This window comes from Phocoena sinus, chromosome 11 (genome assembly GCF_008692025.1).
Source record: "Phocoena sinus isolate mPhoSin1 chromosome 11, mPhoSin1.pri, whole genome shotgun sequence".
In the NCBI taxonomy this organism is placed as follows: Eukaryota; Metazoa; Chordata; class Mammalia; order Artiodactyla; family Phocoenidae; genus Phocoena; species Phocoena sinus.
In genome coordinates, this window is record NC_045773.1 from 66702115 (window position 1) to 66724301 (window position 22187).

Here is a 22187-nt window from a genome sequence, read left to right on the forward strand (position 1 = left end):
GATTCGTAGCACTTGCTGATTCACATAATGTAAATATTCTCACCATGGCTGATTTCATGCTGCTAGTGAGATGTCACTGAGCACAGACTTGGGAAGAAATGGGTACAGTAGACTTTCGCAAGCCAGTAGGAGCCAGCTCCAGCACACCCCTGTGGCAAGCCTTTATTGCAAAGCTTCCGGGGAGTCTTGGCGGAGCTGAGGGAGCAGCTGTTAAGCGGTGTGAGCCTCTGAGGTGAGCAGCCATTTCCTATTAGCTTGAACGTGAAGGATGGCAGGAAGGAAGGGACACTGCTCTCAAGTGGTCGTGTAAATACAGCCCCGTTGTGAGAGGGGTCAGCCTTGCAAGATATGGCAGCTCGGCAGCTGTATAACTGGGGTTAGCAATCTGCTGGCAGCATTTGGATTTTCAAGTGAAAATATGGGTTATTTCGTTTAAAATTCCTGAATTCTCTTGGGGAGAACAAAGAGCAAAATCCTGTACCAGGGAGATGGAAGAGGGAAGAGATATGGGAATGTATGTATATGTATAACTGATTCACTTTGTTATAAAGCAGAAACTAACACACCATTGTAAAGCAATTATATGCCAATAAAGATGTTAAAAAAAAAAAAATCCAGTACCAGAGGACCTGCACTCCCTCCTGGCAAGAACAGGTTGTAACAGGATAAAAGCTGCCCCCATGAGAAGGGCATGGATTCTCCACCCATCTCTGCATCTCAACAACACACCTGCTGCAACCAGGAGTTTGCCTACATGGCTCTAGTTGGAATTTGAGTTTCTAAATCCTGGTTTAGATTGTGTAGTCTCTAAGAATTAGTTTGGTTTCTGGTAGAACAGTGTGTGTGTGTGTGTGTGTGTGTGTGTGTGTGTGTGTGTGTGTGTGTGTGTGTGTAGACTGTTACCTGCTGGGTGAGCTGAAGAATATCCATGCACAGCTACAATCCTCCCAGTTGGAGGAACCAGACTTGGCATCTTAGGGTACTCACGTTCACTCTGGGTGCTCTTGAGACACCAGTGGACAACAGAACCTGGCCAGGGCATTGCCTGGACCCCTGATTCCCAATTCTCGCTGAACATTAGAATCACTAAAGGAGTTTAAAAAAAAAAAAACTCAGCCTAGACAGTTGACTAAGAATCTCTGGGGATAGAGTCTGGAAATTAAAATGTTTTAGGGAAGCTCTACAGATGATCCCAATATGTTTTTTGGAGTTTTTGTTTTTGTTTTTTTTAATGAAGGCACCAGTTAAAGGTGCTTTTTCCTTGGACCAAAGGAAGAGTCACATGTAGCATCCAGCTTAAGTTCTCTTTCCTCCTCAGGTTGTAGTTCCCAGTCCTTCCTATAAGAAAGGGGCAGGACAGTGAGAGAGGTGTGGCTTGCTCACCCCCACCGCTTCTGGGGACCAGGTAGAAGTTGCATCTCGTTCAGAAGACTAGGGCCAGGGTTCCAGCAGGGACTAGAGGCAGAATGAACTTTGGCTCGCAGTGAAGCTGGGTGCCCTGTGAGAGTTCAGAAGGGACAGAAAGTAAAAATGCCCCTTGAGTCCGTCAACCAATATTTATTGAGCACCTACTATGTGCCAAGCATTGTTGCAGTTACTGGGGATATAGCAGTAAGCAAAATAGACAAAAATGCCTGCTTCATGGAGCTGGCATTCTAATGGGGGAGACAATAAACATGATAAAGAAATCAGTATATGAGAAAGAGATAAGTGAGAAAAATAAAGCAGAGGAGGGGGACTGGAAATATGTAGTGGTATTACAATTTGGGGAGTATATGGGGGTGAGGAAAGCCCTTGGTGAGAAGCTAACACTTAAGCAAAGATTTAAAGGAGGCGAGAGGGTGAGCCAGGCAGGTATATGGCAGAAGAGAGTTCTAGATCGAAGGAATGGCACATGCAAAGACCCTGAGGTGAGAGTTTGTCTGGTAGGTTGGAGGGCAGAGAGGAGGTCAAGTCCCTAGAGCAGAGTGAGGGGGGGATAGTGGTGGAACTGAGGTCAGGGAGTTGGGCCTTGTAGGCCATTGTCTGTGGACTTAGCTATGACACCCAATGACACATAAATTGGAGAGATCCCTAATGTAGACCAGACAAAGGTGGCCCTTGAAAAGTGTGGGGAAACTGAGGCTAGAGTCACGGACATTCAGTCAGCTTTCTTTCTGATTTGCCCTATGGGGGACTGGGACTGTGATGGGAGGGGTCACTGAACCCTGAGATGGGTGGAAAACTGCAGGGTGTATGTATGTGTCACCCTGAGGGGCTGGGGCTTGGGGGAGGAGGCGGGACAGGGCTGGGGCTTGTTGGAACCTGGTCAAGGTGGAGGGCAGACGATGGAGGAAAGAGAACCCTACACTCTTCCACGACCCCTTCCTACATGCTCAGAGTGTCCTACTCCCTATTCAGGAAAGATTTGTGGAGGGCCTGCTATGTGGCAGGCACTGTGCTAACTTCTGGGATACAGAGACACATAAGCCAAGGTCCTGTCCCCTCAGGGTCTTGTAAAGTCTACAGCCTCTGGCAAGATTTTAAGAGTGTCATTTGTCACATTCCCTCACATTCCTAGCACTGGGGCTGTTTGCTGAAAGGAAAGAATGAAGAGAGAATCCTGGTGGGAAGAAAGAAGGAATCATGCAGCTCTTTGATGGGAGAAATGGATTTTAGTGGTTCGTTATGTAACAGTTCTCCCAGAAGTATGCAAAAGAGGAGCTTTGTGACAGAGAAGATGCGCTGATGGTGGATCTCCAGCGAGTGGAGAATAACTCCTGCTGGCGTGTGGGGAGATGGGCAGCAGTAGCTCAGGCGGGGAAGTGCTCATGGGAGAAAGGTCACCGGTGGGCAGGGCAGCTGGCTGTGCGGAAACAATCTGTTCTTTCTCCACTCGAAACCTGTCAATTCTCTCCAAGCTGCTCATGTTTCTCCAGCAGGCCTCAAGAAAGGCCCACAGCTGTTTGAAGATGAAAGGAGCCTGACCTAGGGTGTGAGGCCCCACCTGCTGGCCGTGTGCTCTGAGAAGCCGCCGCCTAGCACCATTCCTGGGCTTGGGCCTTCCCTTGCTGGCTCCCATCTGGCGCCTCCCTGCCCGGTCCCCGTTCCGGGGGTGTGGGCGTAGCTCAGCCTCCTGCGTGTTCCCTGTTAGGCCAGCCCTGCTGCTGCTTCATCCACCTGGCTGGCTCCTCATTCCAGCTTTCCCAGGACACCACCCTAGGTCCCACCTGAGGCCAGCCTCTGGTGACCTTGAGGCCTTCTTGAATAGCAGGATGGGGCCAGGGCCTGCCACAAGGCTGGCCCAATCCCTGAGAGTACCAAGTCTGAAACTAGATCATTCACACGCCGAAGAAGAAGAAAGAGTTGTTTATGTTCCTCACTGACGTCCTCCTGGCCACCCACGTCAGGACTGATACGTTTGCTGTCTTGTCTTTCAGGCCTCTGCACCCCTAGAAGGGACCTTCCCCTGGCTCACGTGGAGGGAGGTTGATTTTGCCACCCTGTGTTCCTCAGGGCGCTAATGGGCTCTGAATAATCACACCCCACGGACTGACAGTACAAATTAGGAACACCCAGAGCACAAAGGGGCAGGGGGCACACAGAAGGGGAAATACGGGAAGCTTCCTGGGAAGTTGAACAGCAGGAAGCAGGGCTGCCTGAGCCTGGCACCCAGGCCTGCTGATGGGCAGCCGGCAGCACCAAGCTCTCCCAGAAGATAGGAAGATAAATGCCAGCGGGACTGAACGGGAAAATTCTGGCTGTTTGGAAGAGGGGACAGAGGAGACTAGTCTATGAGGGAGCCGAGCTTTTTTTATCTCTCGTCCTCCAAGCCAGGGACTACTGAGGAAAGCCCACCCCTCCACTGGCACTGGTGGTGTGGCCTCTGCTCATCGCATGACTACCCAGACAGCCCACACCCCCAACCCCGTCAGGGCCTCCCCAAGCCTCGAGCCTCCTAGGGGCTAGAAGACTGAGGGGGAGGGGGAGGCTGCGAGGGGAGGAGCGGCAAGGGCTGCACCAGACACTGGAGCAGGTTTCAGCCAGCTGCCGGCATCTCCCCCGGATCCGTGTCATCTCTCACTCACAGGCCTGTCTGTCACAGGCCATTAAGTTCTTGGCAGGTGCTATGTTTGGCTGAGGCTGCAGGCCGGGTTGGGGGCAAGGGGGTCCCAGGGAACAAGCCAGCCTGTCCTCTCTGGGCCTTGGCTCACTGGGGATACGTGCTCCTCTGGGGAGTCCTCACTCTCCCCTGAAAAAGCCACACCCTCACACACCCCTGGAGATCACACATATGTCTCTCTCTCTCTCTCTCTCTCTCTCTCACACACACACACACACACACACAACATCCAGGTCCCAAATGTTGACATTTCCTCCCTGGCAGCCCCCAAATGCCCTCTGCTGCCCCAGGGCTGCCAGTGAGAGGCCCTTTGGGTGCCCCTAGTCTGCACACAAAGCCCCATTTGCATCCCAGGGCAGAGCTTTCTTGCCAGCCAGCCAGCTTGTCTGCCATGTGACTGCCCAGCCCCACAGTTCCTGCTTGGGCATCCCTCCCTCTTTCCCTCTGTCTGGGCTGCAGGAACTGAGCTCTTCCATCCTCCTTAAGGCTTGAAAGCAGAACTAAGAGAAGAGAAAGCATGAGGCTTATCTATGCCAAGGACCCCAAAAGCCCTGAAATGGACGCCCCCACTCAGAGAGAGATGTGTTCACGACCATTGAATCAGGGCCTACTCTGCATAAGTAAAATTCAGTTCATGTGAAAGCACCTCAGCTCAGCAGACAAAGCCTGCCAGGGACAGGCTCCTGGGGCCCCCTCAGCCCATGTCCTGCCATTCCCCAGTCCCTAGACACTCCAATGTGCTGGACTCCCTGCCCTTATTCCTAGTCTCTCCCTGGTCTCTCAAGCCCACACCACTTCCTTCTGCTTTGAATGCCTTTTCCCACCTTCTCAACCTGGAGAGTTTACTCATCCTTCATCCTTCAGGCTGCCTCTGCTAGGAAGCCTTCCTTGATAGCACCCTCTGCTCTCTGCAGACTTCAGTGCCCCTTCTTTGGGTGTTCACAGCTTCCCTGTTCAAAGCATTTCCTACATTGTATTTCAGTTGTTAACAGGCCCATCTTCCTCCTTAGACTATTAGCTAAGGGGCAGGGGACAGTGTTTAATCCATAACCTCTACCATAGGGCTGACACATAGTAGATGCTCAAGAAATACTTGCCAACTGAATGCATGACTTAATGAATGGGGCAGAAGAGATCCAAGTAAACAGAGAAGAACACCAGGTCTCTGAGGAGGGAAAGGAATGCCAACGGTAGGTATCAAGGAAGGCTTCCTGGAGGAAGTAAATAAGCTGTTGACAGGGTGGAGACATTCCAGGCAAAAGGAACTGATTGGTCGGGGTGGGGGGGTGCAGGGGAGCCATAGAAAAGGTCTTCTGTCAGGAATAACATTCACTGAGCACCTTCTCTGTACCAGGCCTTACTCTAAACCCTTACACATGGTAGTATTTAATCTTCACAACCACCATAGGAGGCTGGCACTGTAATTATCCCCATTTCACAGATGAAGAAAGTGAAATTCAGTTACTGGCCCAAGGAGTTTAGGTCAGATTTGATGAGAGAAGCAGAACAACCAGAAGTGATACAGAATATGGGATTTGACCTTATGCAATGGGGCAGCTACTTAAAGAAGTGATGCTTCTGAGTCTAAAATCCTCATGGCAGGCAGTGAGGAAGGGAAGATGGATGTGAAATTGGGGAGAACAAGAAGGAACTGAACCATTGAGGAAGGGCTGGGACTCTGGAGGATGAACAGGCAGCCACGCCGAGACAACTTCGGTGACACAAGTGACCTGCAGAAGAAGTTGGCACCCTTTGTCCTGGAGCTAAACACATACCCGGCCTAGGACTAGACAAGCTGGAGGAGGTCGGCAGAGAACCCACAGATCTGCATCAACACGCGTGAACGGCAACACCGCAGGAGCCCTGCACCAACCACAGGAGCAAGCACGGCTGCTGCGTCCGCCCCTGCCACCATGGTCAGCTTGCAGGAAAGGGAATTCTGGAACTGTGGTTCAGCTTAGCTCAGCTGACACAGCCCAGAGCTACCACTCAAGGTCCCAACCCAGACCTACATGTGTATAAGGAACAAATGGCTGGGAAGTTGATCAGAGCCAAACCAGGGGGGTCTTGGCAGCACTCCAAGGAATTTGGGATTCCTTCTGTGGGATAACAGTGCTGATTTTCGAGACTGTGTGTTGAGTTGGAAGCGAAGGTGGGACATGCCCCTGGTGATGTCCTGAAGGTGTTGGGCATATTCAGGTTGGGGTGGGAGACAGGAAGAGATGCCTGTGGAACCCTGAGATAGATTCTGAATTGAGTGGAAGAGGCTGTGTGTAAATGAGGGAACCAGAAGCTGAGCCTTGGGTGGTGCCTACAGGCGAGAAGCAAGTCAGGCAGAAAGGCTGGCAGAACTGTGAGGGCCGAGGTCAGGGAGGTGGGAGGACCAGGGAAGCAGAGCCCTGGAAGACATTTTTTGGTTGTGGGCATCTTGGCCCTCCTTCTTGGGCAGATGTAGCTCTGATGTTGCCTGTGCCATGTTTGGAGTTGGGCATTTAGTGTGGCCTCCTGCTGGTGCCCCTACCCACTCTCCCCCACCTCTGTGAGGGGCAGGTCCAGATGCTGCTCTGGAAGCCCAAGGCGCTGGCCGCTGAGGGGTGAGATAAGCCTCTGGGCTCAGGGTGTGATGTTTGTCCATCCTGCATGCCTTCTGAGGCCCCACTGGGTGCAGGACACTGGGCTTGGCTTGGGACCAGCCAGGAAGCATGGGCACCTGGGCCCTGCAAGCCGGGAGCTAGCGTACAGTCTGGTGGGAGGCAGAGGAGGAAACTGGGCCCTGCAGTGGAGGAGAGAGGAGCACGAAGGAGGGAGGTCTCCCCAGACTTGGGAAGAATCCAGGAAGAAGTGGCATTTAAAGATGAATCCGATCAAGCCCCTAGATCTAATCACATTGACAGGAAATCCAGGGGCCAGCTCTGCAGTCAGCAGACTGTGGGACCTGTAGGGCCAGGAACCCAGTGTCCTCATAGCCATATTGTGTGGGAAAACAGAAAGAACAAGTTGAACCTGTGGATGAAAAGAGAGTTAATAGACAGAACAGCCCATTGTAACATGTGGACCTTATTTGGATCCTGATTTTTTTAAAAAATGGTGATCGGTTTAGTCTGCTCAGGCTGCCATAACGAAATACCATAGACTGGGAAGCTTAAAAACAACAGAAATTTATTTCTCACAGTTCTGGAGGCTTGAAGTCCCTGATCAAGGTGTGGCAGGGTTCTGTTTCTGGTGAGGACTCTCTTCCTAGCTTGTAGACAGCCACTTAGTCTCAGGTACCCTTCCCTTGGAGTGTGCAGGGCTGTGTGTTGGGAGGTGGTGTGGAGAGAGAGATCTCTTGCCCGTCTTATAAGGCCACCAACCCTATCAGATTAGGGCCTCACTCTTATGACCTCATTTAGCCTTAATTACCTCCTAAAGGCCCTCTTTCCAAATTCAGCCACAATGGAGATTAGGGCTTCAATATGTGAATTTGGAGGGACACAATTCAGTTCATAGCAGATGACATTTATGAAGCATTGGCACTTTGCTGACTGGGTATTTGATTATATTGAGGAATTACTGCTAAACATCTCTTGGGGTATGATAATGGTAAAGTGTTTCACATATATACACATACATGTATATAACATGTATTATATATATGTATGCATGTGTAGAATAATATTGGCATTATATGTACTGTGATATGTACACAGTACATTATATGTACATTACGTGTACATTTTTGCACACAGGAGTATATATATTTCCTTATTTTTTATTTATTTATTTAATTTATTTATTTTTGGCTGCATTGGGTCTCCTTTCCATCCCAGCCTCCAGTTTACACTCAGGAGGGCAATCCTTTTTCCTAGCTCCTATCATCTTTTTGGAGATATTCTACACACAACACACAAATGTATGTGCAAAACTACCTTCCTTTTTTTTTCTGTAAAATATAAATGGTAGCGTATAATGTTGTTCTGCATCTTATTTCTCTTTTTTCTACTTTATCTTTAAAATGTCAGATTAGTGCATAAAATTTCATACTGTGGGGCTTCCCTGGTGGCGCAGTGGTTGAGAGTCCGCCTGCCGATGCAGGGGACACGCGTTCGTGCCCTGGTCCGGGAAGATCCCACATGCCACGGAGCAGCTGAGCCCGTGAGCCGTGGCCGCTGAGCCTGCGCGTCCGGAGCCTGTGCTCTGCAACGGGAGAGGCCACAACAGTGAGAGGCCCACGTACCGCCAAAAAAAAAAAAAAAATTTCATACTGTGTAATGGCTCTACTGTATAAACGTACCGTAAATTAATGTAACGTTTAAGTTGCTGCCAATTTATGTGCTATCATAACCAAGGCTACACTGAATACTTTGTAGACCTAACATTTTTGCACACAGGAAGAAATATATTTGTATAGGCAACAGGAAGAAATGCGAATGCTGGATCAAAGTGCATGTGCATTTAAAATTTTTTTTAATTAATTAATTTTATTTTTGGCTGTGCTGGGTCTTTGTTGCTGTGCGCGGGCTTTCTTTAGTCGCGGTAAGCGGGAGCTACTCTTCGTTGTGGTGTGCGGGCTTGTCATTGCGGTGGCTTCTCTTGTTGCAGAGCACGGGCTCTAGGCACGCGGGCTTCAGAAGTTGTGGCTCGTGGGCTCTAGAGCACAGGCTCAGTAGTTGTGGCGCACGGACTTAGTTGCTCCGCGGCATGTGGGATCTTCCTGGACCAGGACTTGAACCCATGTCCCCTGCATTGGCAGGCGGATTCTTAACCACTGTGCCACGAGGGAAGCCTCCTTATTTTTTAGATATGCACCAAAATATTTGTGGGTGAAATCATCTGATTTGCTTCAGAATGGTCTGGGAAGGGGAAGTGAATGTGCCTATAGATGGAGCCGGGCTGACCATGAGTTGATGGTTGTTTGTTGGGTCTGGGTTATGAGTTCATGGGGTGCATCGTATTTTCTACTTTTGCATATGTTCTAAATTCTCCATAACAAAAAGTATAAACAAAAAGTGAGGAGGATTATTGTGATTTAGGGTTGGGGGGAGAAGCCAGGCATCTGCTAGAAGAAATTGCTCAGCCAGAGCTCTGAGGGAGTGAGGCTTTTGGGTGTGTGAGGCCCCAGTATTTCACAGGCACTGGAGCGTGAAGCTGTGCCAGGTGCTTCGGGTACCGAGATGACTGAGGCTCAGTCCCTACTCTCCAGGACAAAGACCAGTCTCAATGGAGGGCCCTGGCTCAGGGCAAGCAAGACCAGAACCCAGTGGGAGAGCCCTGAAGGGCCTGTGAAGCTTGAATAAGGGGAACAGAAGCAGTTATCATTGTTCTGGAAGTGCTGGGAGACCAAGTGGTAAAAGGAGGCATCAGGCAGAGACCACCCAGTGTGCTAGGAAAAGGGAAGCCTGAGGATGGAGCATCAAGAATGTGATCATCCAGGCTCCCAACCAAATCTTTGCTGGAATTGTAGGAAACTGACCTTTGCTTTAGAAATCTGACTTCTTTTTGCGTTCTTACTAGGTGACTTTGGGCAAGTTACTTAAACCCTCTGATCCTCAATTTTTTCTTCTGTAAAATGGGGATTGTAATAGGGCCCACCCCATAAGGTTGCTGTGGTATTAAATGAGAAAATATTTCTAAACCACTGAAAAGAGTTTGTGTTAGTTATTATTATCATCAGAGTTTCAGGGAGGAAGTTGCCTTCCCTTGGGGCAAGAAGGTGGAGACATCAGTTATTAAAATGAGAGAACCCCAGTGGGGAGGTGGGAACACCATATTCTCTTCTCTGCCAGCCCCTAATAGGTTTGTGATTTATTTTTAATTTAAAAAGCTGTTTTTTTACAGTGGTGAGCAGGGTCAGATGCAGAAAAGAAGTTGTAGAGAAAGGACCAAATAAAATCCACTGGACCTTGTGAGAAGGTGTGGTTGGCCAGAGTGGTGAGTGTCTCAGGCCAAGAGCCCAGTTCCAGAAACTCCCTCTAGGCCCCCGTTGCCCTCTTGGGGTGGCTTCTGGAACAGGGGGTCTACAGGAGTGAAAGGTCAGGCCCCATGGGGGGGGGGGGGGGCCCAAGCAGGCTCCTCCCTCTGTAGGGAGCACCCGCCTTTCCCCTTCAAGGCTGTGGCTCTGGGACCACTTCCTCTTTCCTCACTCTGAAGCAGGGAGCAGGCCTGCTGAGGCCTCAGGAAGAACGGGACTCCAGGATGCCTTAGCACACCTGTGACCCCAGGTGGGGGTGGCTGAGTGTGCTGGTTGGAGACCTCTCTCCCTGCTTCAGGGGTAGCTGAGGACCACCTTGGAGGCCAGCAGGATGGAGGGGGCGAGTAAGGAGAAGCTGTCATCTGTGTCCAATCTGGTGACTGCATTTGAGAATAGCAGGTACGGGGTAGTGGAGGTGGGAAGGGTCACCTTGGCCAACTGGCAGTCTCCCTCGAGCTCCTCTGCCCACCCCTGGGCCCTTGGGCAGCCCAGACCCTCCCAGTCTCCAGGCTAAGGAGCAGGGCTGGGGCCACCTTGGACCCTCACAGTGAGCAGTTCTCTCTCTGGGCCCTGTCCTGCACACCTCCTCCTGTCTGGGCAGTGCCCACGTCCCTCGGCCATGAGTTCCTTGGAGCATGGGAGAGTGTTGTTGGGGCACCAGGCCTGCGCAGGGGTGAGAGCATGTGTGTTGATGTGTTGGGGAGAGTCCAGACGTGTGTGTAATTATGAGTGAGCGTGGGTGGACCAGATGCCGTGTTTGGGCTGCAGAATTCCACCCGTTGTCTCTCCAGCAGAAATAATAGCTAATACTTATCAAGTGCTTACTCCCTATGAGTAGGATAACCATACAATTTATCATTTAGACCAGGACACAATGGAAACTGAATGCCATTAAATTTTTTTGGTGGGAGGGAGGGGACAATAAGAAAGGTTGAGACTGTCACAGGCAAACTGGGATGTGTGGTCAGCCTACCTATAGGGCACTGTTCTAAGTGCGTTTGCTACTTATTTCATTTAATCATCTAACAGCCTATTAGGGGTAGGTTCCATCTCTATACCCATCTTACAGATGAGAAAGGGGAGGCACAGAGAGGTGGGGAGGCTTTAAGTGCTTTAAGTTCATGGGCAAGGAGCAATGCAGGGGCTTCCATCTGAAGGGAAAAGCCTGAACCGGATGTGTAGAGGTCATTGTGTGTCTGTATGTGACATTAATCCATTCTGCAGGCATTTCTTAAGCCCAGGACTGTGTTAGGGATTGTGACTGTTGTAAGTAGGGTTCTCTGGAAATAGACTCCGGGGTAGAGATTTGCTTCAGGAAATTTGCTGGGGAGGCTTTTGGGAACAATACCTGTGTGGGTGAGGGAGGCAGCTTTGGGCACAAGGAGAGGTTGAACTGCCGAGCACTTGGCGCAGAGGCTGCAGCCCGTCCCAGAGAGCTCTGGAGGTGGAGGCCTTTCAGGCTGTTCCAGATGAGGCAAAGGGCTAGGTCTTTGTACCCCCACATGGACTAGTCATTGGATGTGGACTTGACCTTAGATGAGGTAGCTCTCTTCTGGAGAGGGCAATTCCCAGGGAGGGACCCAGTCAATAACCTGTCAGCCACCATACCACCAGAAGCCAGGGGAAGAGTGCCTCAGTGCTGAGAGGGTGTGGGTGGCACAGCACAGCATCACACAGGAACTGTATCAGATGCAGGAGCCTAAAGAATGATCCCTGCCCGGAGGACTTCTGTCTTTGGTGCTAAGCTCATGGAATGACCATGATGCCAGGTCATGGACAATAGATATCCTGGGAGGGGCCTTGACGCTCTGCTGAGTGTACTCAGAGCAGGCAAAGCCTCCTGTGGGCTTCATGGTGGAGGCAGCATAGACGTGGACCTAGAAGGGCAGTTCAGCTTCCTGAGCGGGTGACCTGACCCTGCCTCTCCCAGAGGGCTTTGCCGGGCACGTTCTGTTCAGCACCGAGGACAGCTCTAGGCAGCACCTTCCTGGACCACCACCCCACTCAACACGCCAGGTGTGCCCAGTGGAGACCCTCAGCATGTGTGCTCTGCCTAGGCAGCACTTCTAGCAGGAGGAGGCAGCCCTCAGACCAGATGGGGTCAGAGGAGGTCTTGTCGGGAGGATGAGAGTCACCTCTTACTGTGTGAGGGGACCCATGCCAGCTGCCTTGGCCTGAGCTTTCTTGTGAGGCACTTCCTTTCAGTGCCTTAACTGATCTGAAACTGAGGGGTGAAGAGGAAACAGAAGCTGGCCTGGGCACTTGGGGAGAAACGCAGAAGCTGAAACCAAATGTAGAACAGAAAGCCTGAGACTCAGCTAATTCCGTGAGCTGCAGACCAGACCAGTGCGCTGAGGAACCGTGGTGCACTGGAGTGTCAGAGAGGAGCCATGGGGGACTGGGTCCCAATCCTCTCTGCCACCAACCAGGGTGTGACGTGGGGCAGGTCACGTTGACTCTCTGCACCCGTTTCTCCTTGACTCACATGTGGAGGGGCAGTTTAAGGCTCAGGCTCGGGAGCCAGCCTGCTTGATCTGAATCCCACCTCTGCCCCTCTCTTGCTGCAAGATCCTCTCTTTTCCTAGCTGCAGAATAGGGGTAATGAGAAACTTTCTCACAGAGTTTTGAAGATTTTGTACCTGTCTGATCCTCCATTCCCCAGCCTGCCTTTCTTATAAGACACCCTGTGCTGTCACCACAAGCCTTTCCACACCAAAGGGAATGGGTCCCAGCCCAAGTCGTTGGATATATTCCTTGATGGTGGCCTCTGTTATCTAAAGAACTTAACTGGCCTACAAATCCAATAGGTAGGATAACAAAGCCACACTACAAAAGCTTATCCCTGGAGGAAGAGGGAAACTGATCCCAGGCTGGCTTTTCCCACCACTAGAGGTGTGGAGGGCGTAGCTCACACTGAAAAGCCCCAGCTTTATCAGCTCTGCCCTCCCTTTAGAGTGTTCCATGGCTCCCACCTTCCCTCGATATATCAGTTACTGGGATTTTAGGGGATTTCCTGCTTACAGAGACTTAAAACCAGGGGTGAGGTCCACAGGCGAGGTGATCTGGGAGGGCACTTAAAACCCTCTATGTGCAAAAAGAAGGGTTCCTAGCTGCATTTTAAACAAGGAAGTGTGTTGTTCCCCAGAAAACAAGACACAGTCTACACTGACTCATTTTGAAGACTGGAGTTCCCTCCAAGAGAGGTGTTGGGGAGGGCAGTAGAAGTCTCAGTGAGTTCTTCCTGTGTACCAGGTACTCAGAGGCCAGTGAACATCTGTGATTTGCATTAATTGCCCCCAAATCCCCACCAGAGAGGTGCTATTCTTCTCCCTACTCTACAGGCTGGAAACCCTCAGGTCTGCTGTCTTCTCCTCAGGACCCCGGGAGCAGCACCCAGAGTCCACGGCCTGGAGGCTGGGCATCACCACCCTGGGTGCAGGCCTCCTTCACCCACAGGGCCATGGGATAAGCCCACCGTGGAGGAGGCCGTGGACTCCGGGCCCAGGACGGTCAGCAGGAGGTATCTGAGCTCCCTGAAGAACAAGCTGTCCAGCAGGGACTGGAGGAAATCTTGCCAGGCTAGGACCTGCCCCGGCCCAGGGACACAGGTGCCCGAGGGGTAGAAGTGGGGAGCTGGGTGGGGGCCCCTCCACTGACCTCCTTCCCACACATTCTCTCCCAGCCAGAGCCAGCACTTCCCCAGGTGGGGTCTTGTGTGACCAGAGATCAGCTGAAAGCTAGATTCACACCCACCCCACCCTTAACGGCCTTTGATTAAGTGTCTACTATGCGCCCTGCTGCTGGCATTATTTCTCATACCCCTCACTATAGGAGTCTTTTAGGCATGGAAATTGAAACTCAGACAGCTTAAGGAACTTGTCCAAGGCCACACAACTTGGAACCTAGTACCTTTCCCCACTGAAGGAGGCAACAGTGCCAACTAGAAATAGAGGTCAGCGCTAATTCCTGCCCTTAGACTCATCCTAGGCAGGTCACCTCCCTTCTCTGGGTTTCAGTTTTCTTGTCTGTGGAATTAAGAGCTCGGCTGCACGAGGCTGTGCACCCTGGAGCCAGACTACCAGGGTACACGCCCCAGCTCTTCTGCTTACTATGTGACCTTGGGCAAATCTCTTTAACCCCTTTGTGCTTGTTTCCTCATTTATAAAATGGGGATGGTGACCATAGTAGTACATACTATGTATACTGGTTATCAGTTGCTGCGTAACAAACTACGCCAAAATGTAGAGACCAAATAGTTTATTATTTCTGACAGTTTTGTGGGTTGATTGGAATGCTATTGGATGGTTTTTCTGTTGGTCTCACTTGGAGTTTGTCTTAGTCAGCTCAGGATGCCATAGCAAAATACCACAGACTAAGTGACTTAAACAGCAGAAGTGCATTTTCGCACAGCTCTGCAGACTGGACATCCAAGATCAAGGTGCTGGCAGGGTTGGTTTCTGGTGAGGCTCCCTTCCTGGCTTGTAGATGGCCATCTTCTCACTATGTCCTCACACGACCTTTCCTCTGTTCACATGCTTTCTTGGTGTCTCTCCCTCTTCTTATAAGGACACCAGTCTTAGTGGATTAGGCTCTACCCTTCTATCTCAATTAACTTAATTACTAAAGGCCCTATTTCCAAAATATCGTCACATTGGAGGTTAGGGCTTCAACGTATTAATCTGGGGACACAATTCAGTCCATAACAGGGTCTCTCAAGTGGCTACAGTCAGATGTTGGCTGGGGTGGGAATGCCCAAGATAGCTCATCTCCCAAGCCTGGTGCCTGGGCAGGGACAGCTGGAAAGCTGTCCTGAGCTGGGATGCTGGCACGGTTGGACCCCTGGCTCCCTCTCACTGTAGTCCCAGGGCCTCTCCTCTCCATGTGGCCTCTCCATCAGGGCAGCTAGACCTGCAGATGTGGTAGTTCGTGGCTCCCAACAGAGCACAAGTGGAAGCTTCCAGGCCTCTTAAGGCTTAGGCCCAGAACTGGCGCAGCCTCCCTCTGCCCCATCCTCTCAGTTAAATCGATCCCAGCGCCAACCCAGATGAGTTGCAGGAGGGCATGAATCCTGGGAGGTATGTTTCACTGGGGCATCTTTGGATACTGCTCCCATCAGAGGAGACCAAAGCTCTCCTCCTTCTCCTCCCAACTCCCCTGCAGGAGCCTGAGGAGAAGAGGATCGTCCAGGAGCTGCTGGAGACAGAGCAGGCCTATGTGGCACGCCTCTACCTGCTAGACCAGGCCAGTGGCCAGGACGCCCGCTCCTGAGCCCCAGCACCTGGGTGTCCTCACCTCACCCCTACTCTCCCTTCTGACCCACCTCACAAGAGCTGAGAGTTAGGACCTCGGGGTTTGATTCTAGGAAGCCTTAGTCTTTTTAACTCCATTGGCTGGAGTTCAGGCAGAAATCGGGATTTAGCTCATTAGCGCCACTCCTGGTTCCACCGTTAGTGCCTGGGCTGGTCTCACAGGAGTGGAGAACACACCAGCCAGTCCTTCCAGGCCCCACACAGCATCCTCATCTGTCATTCCAACTCCCAACATCCTCACCATTGTTAGCCCTTCACACTTTCTTAAGGAGCCCTAAGGCGAGAGGGTTAAATCACTGAACATCAGCAGTGGGATCTTGAGCCTGGCAAAGTCCAAGACTTGACAGACACGAGATAGGCCCATTTCTGACATTCATCAGCTGCCAGCCTTTTGCCAAGTCCCTGTGTCTCTAGGCCTTGGTTTGCGCATCTGTAAAGTGGCCGGAATACAATCTTCCCTGCTTCTCTCTCTTCCCAGGGTTTTTGTGAGATTGATGGGAGATTAAGGAGGTGGAAGCATTCAGCAAGCTGGGGAGGGACCCCAAAGCCCCTGGGACTGTGCTTGTCTCCCCCTGGGCTGTGTTGGGGGTGGAGGTCCTTCTCTGCCACAGGCCCAGTGACCCAGCTGCGGCTGTAGGTGTTCTTCCAGGAACTGCTGAAGGAGGCCCGCAGCAGCAAGGCCTTCCCCGAGGATGTGGTCAGGCTCATCTTCTCCAACACCGCCTCCATCTACCAGTTCCATGCACAGTTCTTCCTCCCAGAGCTGCAGCAGCGGCTGGACGACTGGTGAGGTCCAGCAGGAGCCCCTGAGGCCCCCTGACCACAGCCCTGGTCAGGTCCGGTTGCAGCCCCCAGGGAACTGGGTCTGGCCTATTATGCCCCTGCCCTTGCTGTGTGACCATGACTCTCCTCCTCTGGGCTTGCTCTGTCTGCACAGTGAGGGGCTTGGATGAGGCGTGTGTGTGTGTGTGTGTGTGTGTGTGTGTGTGTGTGTGTGTGTCCTGGAGAAGGGGATGGATCAGGTCCTCACTAGGCTGAGTGACTTAGGAGGCAGTGGAAATAACCAGCATTAACTGAGGGTTTCCTACTTGCCCTGCCTTGGGCTTTACACCTATTAACTCGCTTAATCTTCACATCAGCCTGCTGTGTGATGATGGCATCGTGGTTATGCAGGAACCCCTCTCTGTTTTCAGAGATGACTACTAAAGTATTTAGTGCTGAAATTAGTATCTTGCCAAAGAAATGCCATGATGTCTGGGATGTCCTTTAAAATTCTTTGTTAAAAAAGAATCTTAGTCATTGTTAAGTGCAGGGACGGATATATAGGGGTTCGTTATTATATTCTTTTTATTTTATGATTGCTTAAAATTTTTTGCAATAAATTTTTTTGAAAAAAACAACCCTGTGAGGTTGCCTACCATCATGCCCAGTTTTTTCAGATGGGAAAATTAAGGTATAGAGAGGCTAGGTGACTGGCCCAAGAACACACAGCTAGAGTAAGTGGTGCGGTTGGAAATCAGCCTCAGGCGGGCCAGCTCCAGATGGTTAGTCCTTACCACTCTGCTGTAACAGTTCCTGGGTCGAATGACCTTCTCTTACCTCTCTGAGCCTGGATTTCCTCCTCCCTAAGATGGGCCATTGACTGTCCCTCCTCCCCCATGCAGGGTTGTGAGAATTAAATGAGATGAGACATGCATGGAATCTTGGGCAGTGCTTGGCATGTGGCCCTTGTTGTTGTTACATGAACAAGCATCAGGTGGTTATTGAATGCCTATTGTGGGCCTGACACTGTACTGGGCTTTTGGGGGAATCCAGTCCGTGGGAGAGAGCAGCACCTGCCCTCAGGGGGCTCACAGTCTAAGGGGGAGTGAACTACACACATGTGTGAGGATGACACGCCCCCCTATACCTGCACCCAGAAGTGCCACAGTACCTGGTGCCCCTCCTGCAGGACGACCACCCCCCGCATTGGCGACGTGATCCAGAAGCTGGCCCCCTTCCTGAAGATGTACAGTGAGTATGTCAAGAACTTTGAGCGAGCCGCTGAGCTGCTGGCCACCTGGAGTGACAAGTCTCCACCCTTCCAGGAGGTTATCACCCGCATTCAGGTGAGGTTGGGGTGGGGGCAGGGCAGAGCCTGCACTGCCACCCCAGTGTGCAGTGGCTCAGGTTCCCCAGTGATTTGGGGCACCTCCCTGGCTCAGTTGCTGCGCACTCCCCCGACCCTCAGGGGCAGCCTGACCTACCCCTTCCCCCCTCACCCCCACGCTCTCCCTCCTCCCTCCCTCCCCAAGAGCAGCGAGGCCTCGGGCAGCCTGACCCTGCAGCACCACATGCTGGAACCTGTGCAGAGAATCCCACGCTACGAGCTGCTGCTCAAGGAGTATGTCCAGAAGCTGCCAGCCCAGGCCCCAGACCTGGCTGATGCCCAGAGTGAGGACACCCCCAGGGAATCCAGGGGGTTGGGGAGGTTCGAGCCACTTCCATAATTTATGGAGCACCTGCTAAAATGGTTATGATGACCATCAGCCATCAACATTGACCGCTGATACTTCGTAGACATTGTCTATAGCATCAGCCACTTTTTTATAGACATTAAGGCTCAGAGAGGTTAAGTGACTTGCTCAAGATCACACAGCCAAAAAGGAACAGAGCTGGGCTTTGAAACCATGTCTTCACCCTCTGGATCTGGGGGGCATTGAAAGTCACAGAAGCCAACGGCCTAAGCCCTGTCTTTTGGTGGCTTCTAGTCTCTCCACTCTGGGTGGGAAATGGCCCCCATCATCCAAATACCTCATGTGCCAGGCTACAGGGGAAGGCTGCTCCTGGGGGTGCTCCTGGCAGGCCCTGAGGCCACTTGATTAAGCCTCAAGGACCTCCTGTCTCAGCCACAAGCCCCGTATTTTCAGGGGGTAACTCTGGCCCTGCCCCCATTTCAGAAGCCCTTGACATGATCTTCTCAGCTGCTCAGCACTCCAACGCAGCCATCACTGAGATGGTGAGCATCCCAGCCCTCGGAATAGAAGCAGTAGGCATCCCCAGGGGCCCTGTCACCTCCTCCCTGCAGCTCTCAGCCTCCCCCAACCCACCCAGGTCTCTGTATCTCCTCATCCCCTGATCCTTCCTCACGACACCTGGCCCACCTCCCCCTCACACCCTGTCCCTGTCCACACAAGGCAAACCTTCCAGAAGCAGGCAGGCCCTGCCTGGCCTCGGCTGAAGGTACACCTCCTGTCCCCAGGAGCGGCTGCAGGAACTGTGGGAAGTGTACCAGCGCCTGGGCCTGGAGGACGACCTAGTAGACCCCTCCAACACCCTGCTGCGCGAGGGCCCTGTCCTCAAGATCTCCTTCCGCCGTGTCGGCCCCATGGAGCGCTACCTTTTCTTGGTAGGGGGATGCTGGGGGGCCTGCCCCACACTGGGGAGGGAAGTCCACGGGCCCTCTGCCCCAGGTTCTGCCTGCCTGGCATCTACCCAGCTGGCACTGCAGGACGAACAGGGACGAGCCTGCTTCTCTATCCTTCTCTACTTTGGCACCCAGGTGACTCGGGACAAGTCATGTGCTACCTCCAGGCCTCAGGAATTTCTAACTGAGGGGGTTCCCAGACTTGCCCTGGGAAGCAACAGAGTCAGAATTTGAACCCAGTCTGTTTGGCTCCAAAGCCTGTGGTATCAATCTATGCTCTAGAGAATGTACAGCAGGAGGGAATTAGGTTGGCTGCTAGGAAGAACTGCCCTGGTTTGCACTGAAGAAGCCAGGGTGTCTCCTGGAAACTGGTCCCACCTGAAGGTTTTGGGGAGGGAGCTACAATCTCTCATAAGCCCCTGCCACCCTTGGCCCCTGTGAGAAAGGCCTCATAGGTTTCTGAGGTCTGATGTGGTCCCTTGATGCCCACAGGTAGGGCAGTCCTTCAGTGACCTACCTGTTGGGTTGGGGCTAGACAACCACTTCCTCATCACACCTGTGAGGTCCTGTGAGCTGGCCCAGCGGGTGGCGAGAGGGGAGGGAGACCCAGTGGGGCTCAGCCCACGCCCAGGGAAGCCTGCCTGATTGTCCTTCCTGCCCTTGCCATTGTGCACACACTCATGCTTGTGTCTCTTGCAGTTCAACAACATGCTGCTCTACTGTGTGCCCAGGGTCATCCAGGTGGGCGCCCAATTCCAGGTCAGGACCCGTATCGACGTGGCCAGCATGAAGGTAAGAGGCACCCCAGCCACCTTGGGCTTTACCCCAAGGGTGGGACCGAGTATGCGGAGTAGCAGGAGGGGCCAACCTGGGTCTCAGGTCCAGGGCAACATGAAGGTGGAAAAGCTTTGGAGTTAGATCTCTCCCACCTGGCCTCCCAGCCTTCCTGTCCAGGACCCTTCCCAGCTCCCAGCTTTGCTCTGCTTTCCCTACCATCTACCCCAGTATTTTGAAAACTTTAATACATGCATGAATCCCCTGGGAGTCTTGTTAAAATGTGGGTTCTGATTCAGGAGGTCTGGAGAGGGGACGGAGATTCTGCATTTCTAACCAGCTCCTGGGTGATGCCAGTACTGCAGCTCCCCAGGCCATACTTTGAGTAGGAAGGGTCTCCACTTTCAGCTCAGCTGCTGACTTGGGTGTGTCCCCATCCAGAGATGGCCACAAATGAGCAGAGACAGCACAGCAGTCCATAGTAGTGCCCATCGACTGGGCGGTCACTGTGGGTTGGGTTGGGCCCTAAATCATCCCACTGGATCCACTTAACAGCCCTGTGATGTAGGGGCTGTTATTATCCCCTGCATTTTTTTGGTTTTTAAAAATCTTTAAAAAATAATAACTTTATTCCCTAAAAATATAGATAATACACATTCCCAAATCAAACTATATCAAAAATATATGCAATATATATTGCATATATATACACCCCATCCCCTAGTTCCCCTTCCTGGAGGCAGCCTTTGCTTCTTGTGAGGCCTTCCAGAGGTAGTCTTTGCATACACAAACTAATAATATATTCATTATGGCTTCCTTACTTTTGTTTCACATAAACAGTGAGAGTATTTTTCACATACACTATTCTGCACTTGACTTTTTTAAGTAACTACTAATTCTAGAGGTGCTTGGAAGTCAGTTCACTAGGAGCTTCCTCATGCTTTCGCATAGCTGCATAGCATCCCAGCATGTGGATGTACCGTAATTTGTTCAGCCAATCCTCTACTGACAGACATTTAGATTGTTCTCAGTTGTCAGTGTCTGCAAATGAGACTGCAGTGAATAACTGTGTACAGTATGCCTGTGTGTAAGTATATCTGTAGTTAATCCCACTTTTAAAAGGAAATAAAGTGGTACGTCCAGACAATGGAATATTATTCAGTGATAAAAAGAGATGAGCTATTAAGCCGTGAAGAAACATGGAGGAAATTTAAATGCATATCACTAAGTGAAAGACGCCTATCTGAAAAGGCTACATATATACATACATACTATGTATAATACTATGTGATTCCAATGATATGACATTCTGGAAAAGGCAAAACTATGGAGACAGCAAGAGGATCAGTAGTTGGGGGAAGAGAGGGATGAACGTGGAGGATTTTAAGGGCAGTAAAACTATTTTGTATGGTACTATAATGGTAGATAACAGTCATTACACATTTATCCAAACCCACAGAATTTACAACACCAAGAGTGAACCCTGATGTAAACTATGAACCTTGGGTAATAATGATGTGTCAGTGTAGATTCATTGATTCTAATAAATGTACCATTCTGGTGGGGGAATGGTATTAATGGAGGAGGCTGTGCATATGTGGGCTCAGGGAGTATATGGGAAATCTCTGTACCTTCCTCTTAATTATGCTGTGAACCTAAAACTGATCTTTAAAAAAAAAGTCTTTTTTAAAAATAAAAAAAACCCAAGGCCCAGAAAGATTAAGTAACTTGCTTGGGGGTCACACAGCAAATCCTGGTTTGCATGATCAAACTCAGGTATAACAGAGTCCAGAGCCTCTGTACCTAACCAGCATACTATACAATCTCCTACTAAGGCTTCAACCTGGAAAGATAAAGCATAGGGCGGAATTGAAGGCATAGTGGAGGAAATGGGAGGGGAAACTTCTTGACAGCCCCTCTGATCGCTCCTGAGTCCTGGTGGCTGGGGCTGGAAGAAGCAGAGGTCAGATCTGGCCTGTCTTGGTACCCTTCCATCTCCCCCTTCCCTATCCCTATTGACTCCCCCTCCCCCCACCCATCTCCCAGGATCTGCCACAGGAGAGAGCTGCAGGCAGAACTCGAACCAGGATACTTCCGCCTCTGGAGAACCCCTGAGCCTCTGAGAGCCCCCAGCAGGAGGGCCTTGCCCCTGCTGCTGACTGGGCTTGCCTGGTGTTTGGGGCTGAATCAAGGGCTTGGGGGTGGGGTGTAGCCTGCGGGTGATGAGGGCTGATGGAGGGACTTGGGCACCTTCTGGGGCTTCACAGCCTGTCCTCCATATCTCAGCTGACTGAGTTCCTCTAGGAATGCAGCCCCCCCACCCTGTGTCATCCAGCTTTCCTAACTGAAGTGGCCAGAATGTCCCAGAGGCTAGGGTGCGTGCAAGCTTGTACGTCTGGGAGCCTTGGTGAGTGAGACTGAGAACGGCAGGTTATGGAGAGTTAAAGACAGAGAAATGGAGACAGGCAGCCCTGTCTTAGGACTGGCAGAAACCCAGGCATAGAAAAAGAGAGGCAGAGATTGACAGAAAAGCCAAGAAATATGGAGACCACAACAGACTATCGTAAAGAGAAAATACATAGAAATGGGCCTGACAGTGTCAGATGCTCAGGGTATGTGCCGAGGGCTCCCAGCCCAGCGTGCGCT

General features: G+C 51.4%; 1 protein-coding gene across 15 annotated transcripts in view; it reads left to right on the top strand.

Moving 5' to 3' along the window:
• FGD2 (FYVE, RhoGEF and PH domain containing 2) overlaps positions 1-22187 on the top strand; it is a 43494-nt gene that overhangs the window by 4830 nt on the left and 16477 nt on the right. For 6 of the 15 annotated variants that reach the window (XM_032647640.1, XM_032647643.1, XM_032647641.1 and 3 more), the window contains exons 2-9: positions 13394-13660; positions 15213-15293; positions 15999-16147; positions 17313-17469; positions 17656-17794; positions 18301-18359; positions 18603-18749; positions 19467-19559. In XM_032647640.1, the coding sequence (XP_032503531.1) occupies positions 13394-13660; positions 15213-15293; positions 15999-16147; positions 17313-17469; positions 17656-17794; positions 18301-18359; positions 18603-18749; positions 19467-19559 (1092 nt within the window). Of the gene's footprint in view, positions 1-9993; positions 10013-10080; positions 10452-13393; positions 13661-15212; positions 15294-15998; positions 16148-17312; positions 17470-17655; positions 17795-18300; positions 18360-18602; positions 18750-19466; positions 19560-22187 lie in introns of those variants that run through there. The other 9 variants (XM_032647642.1, XM_032647649.1, XM_032647646.1 and 6 more) reach the window with 8 other exon arrangements.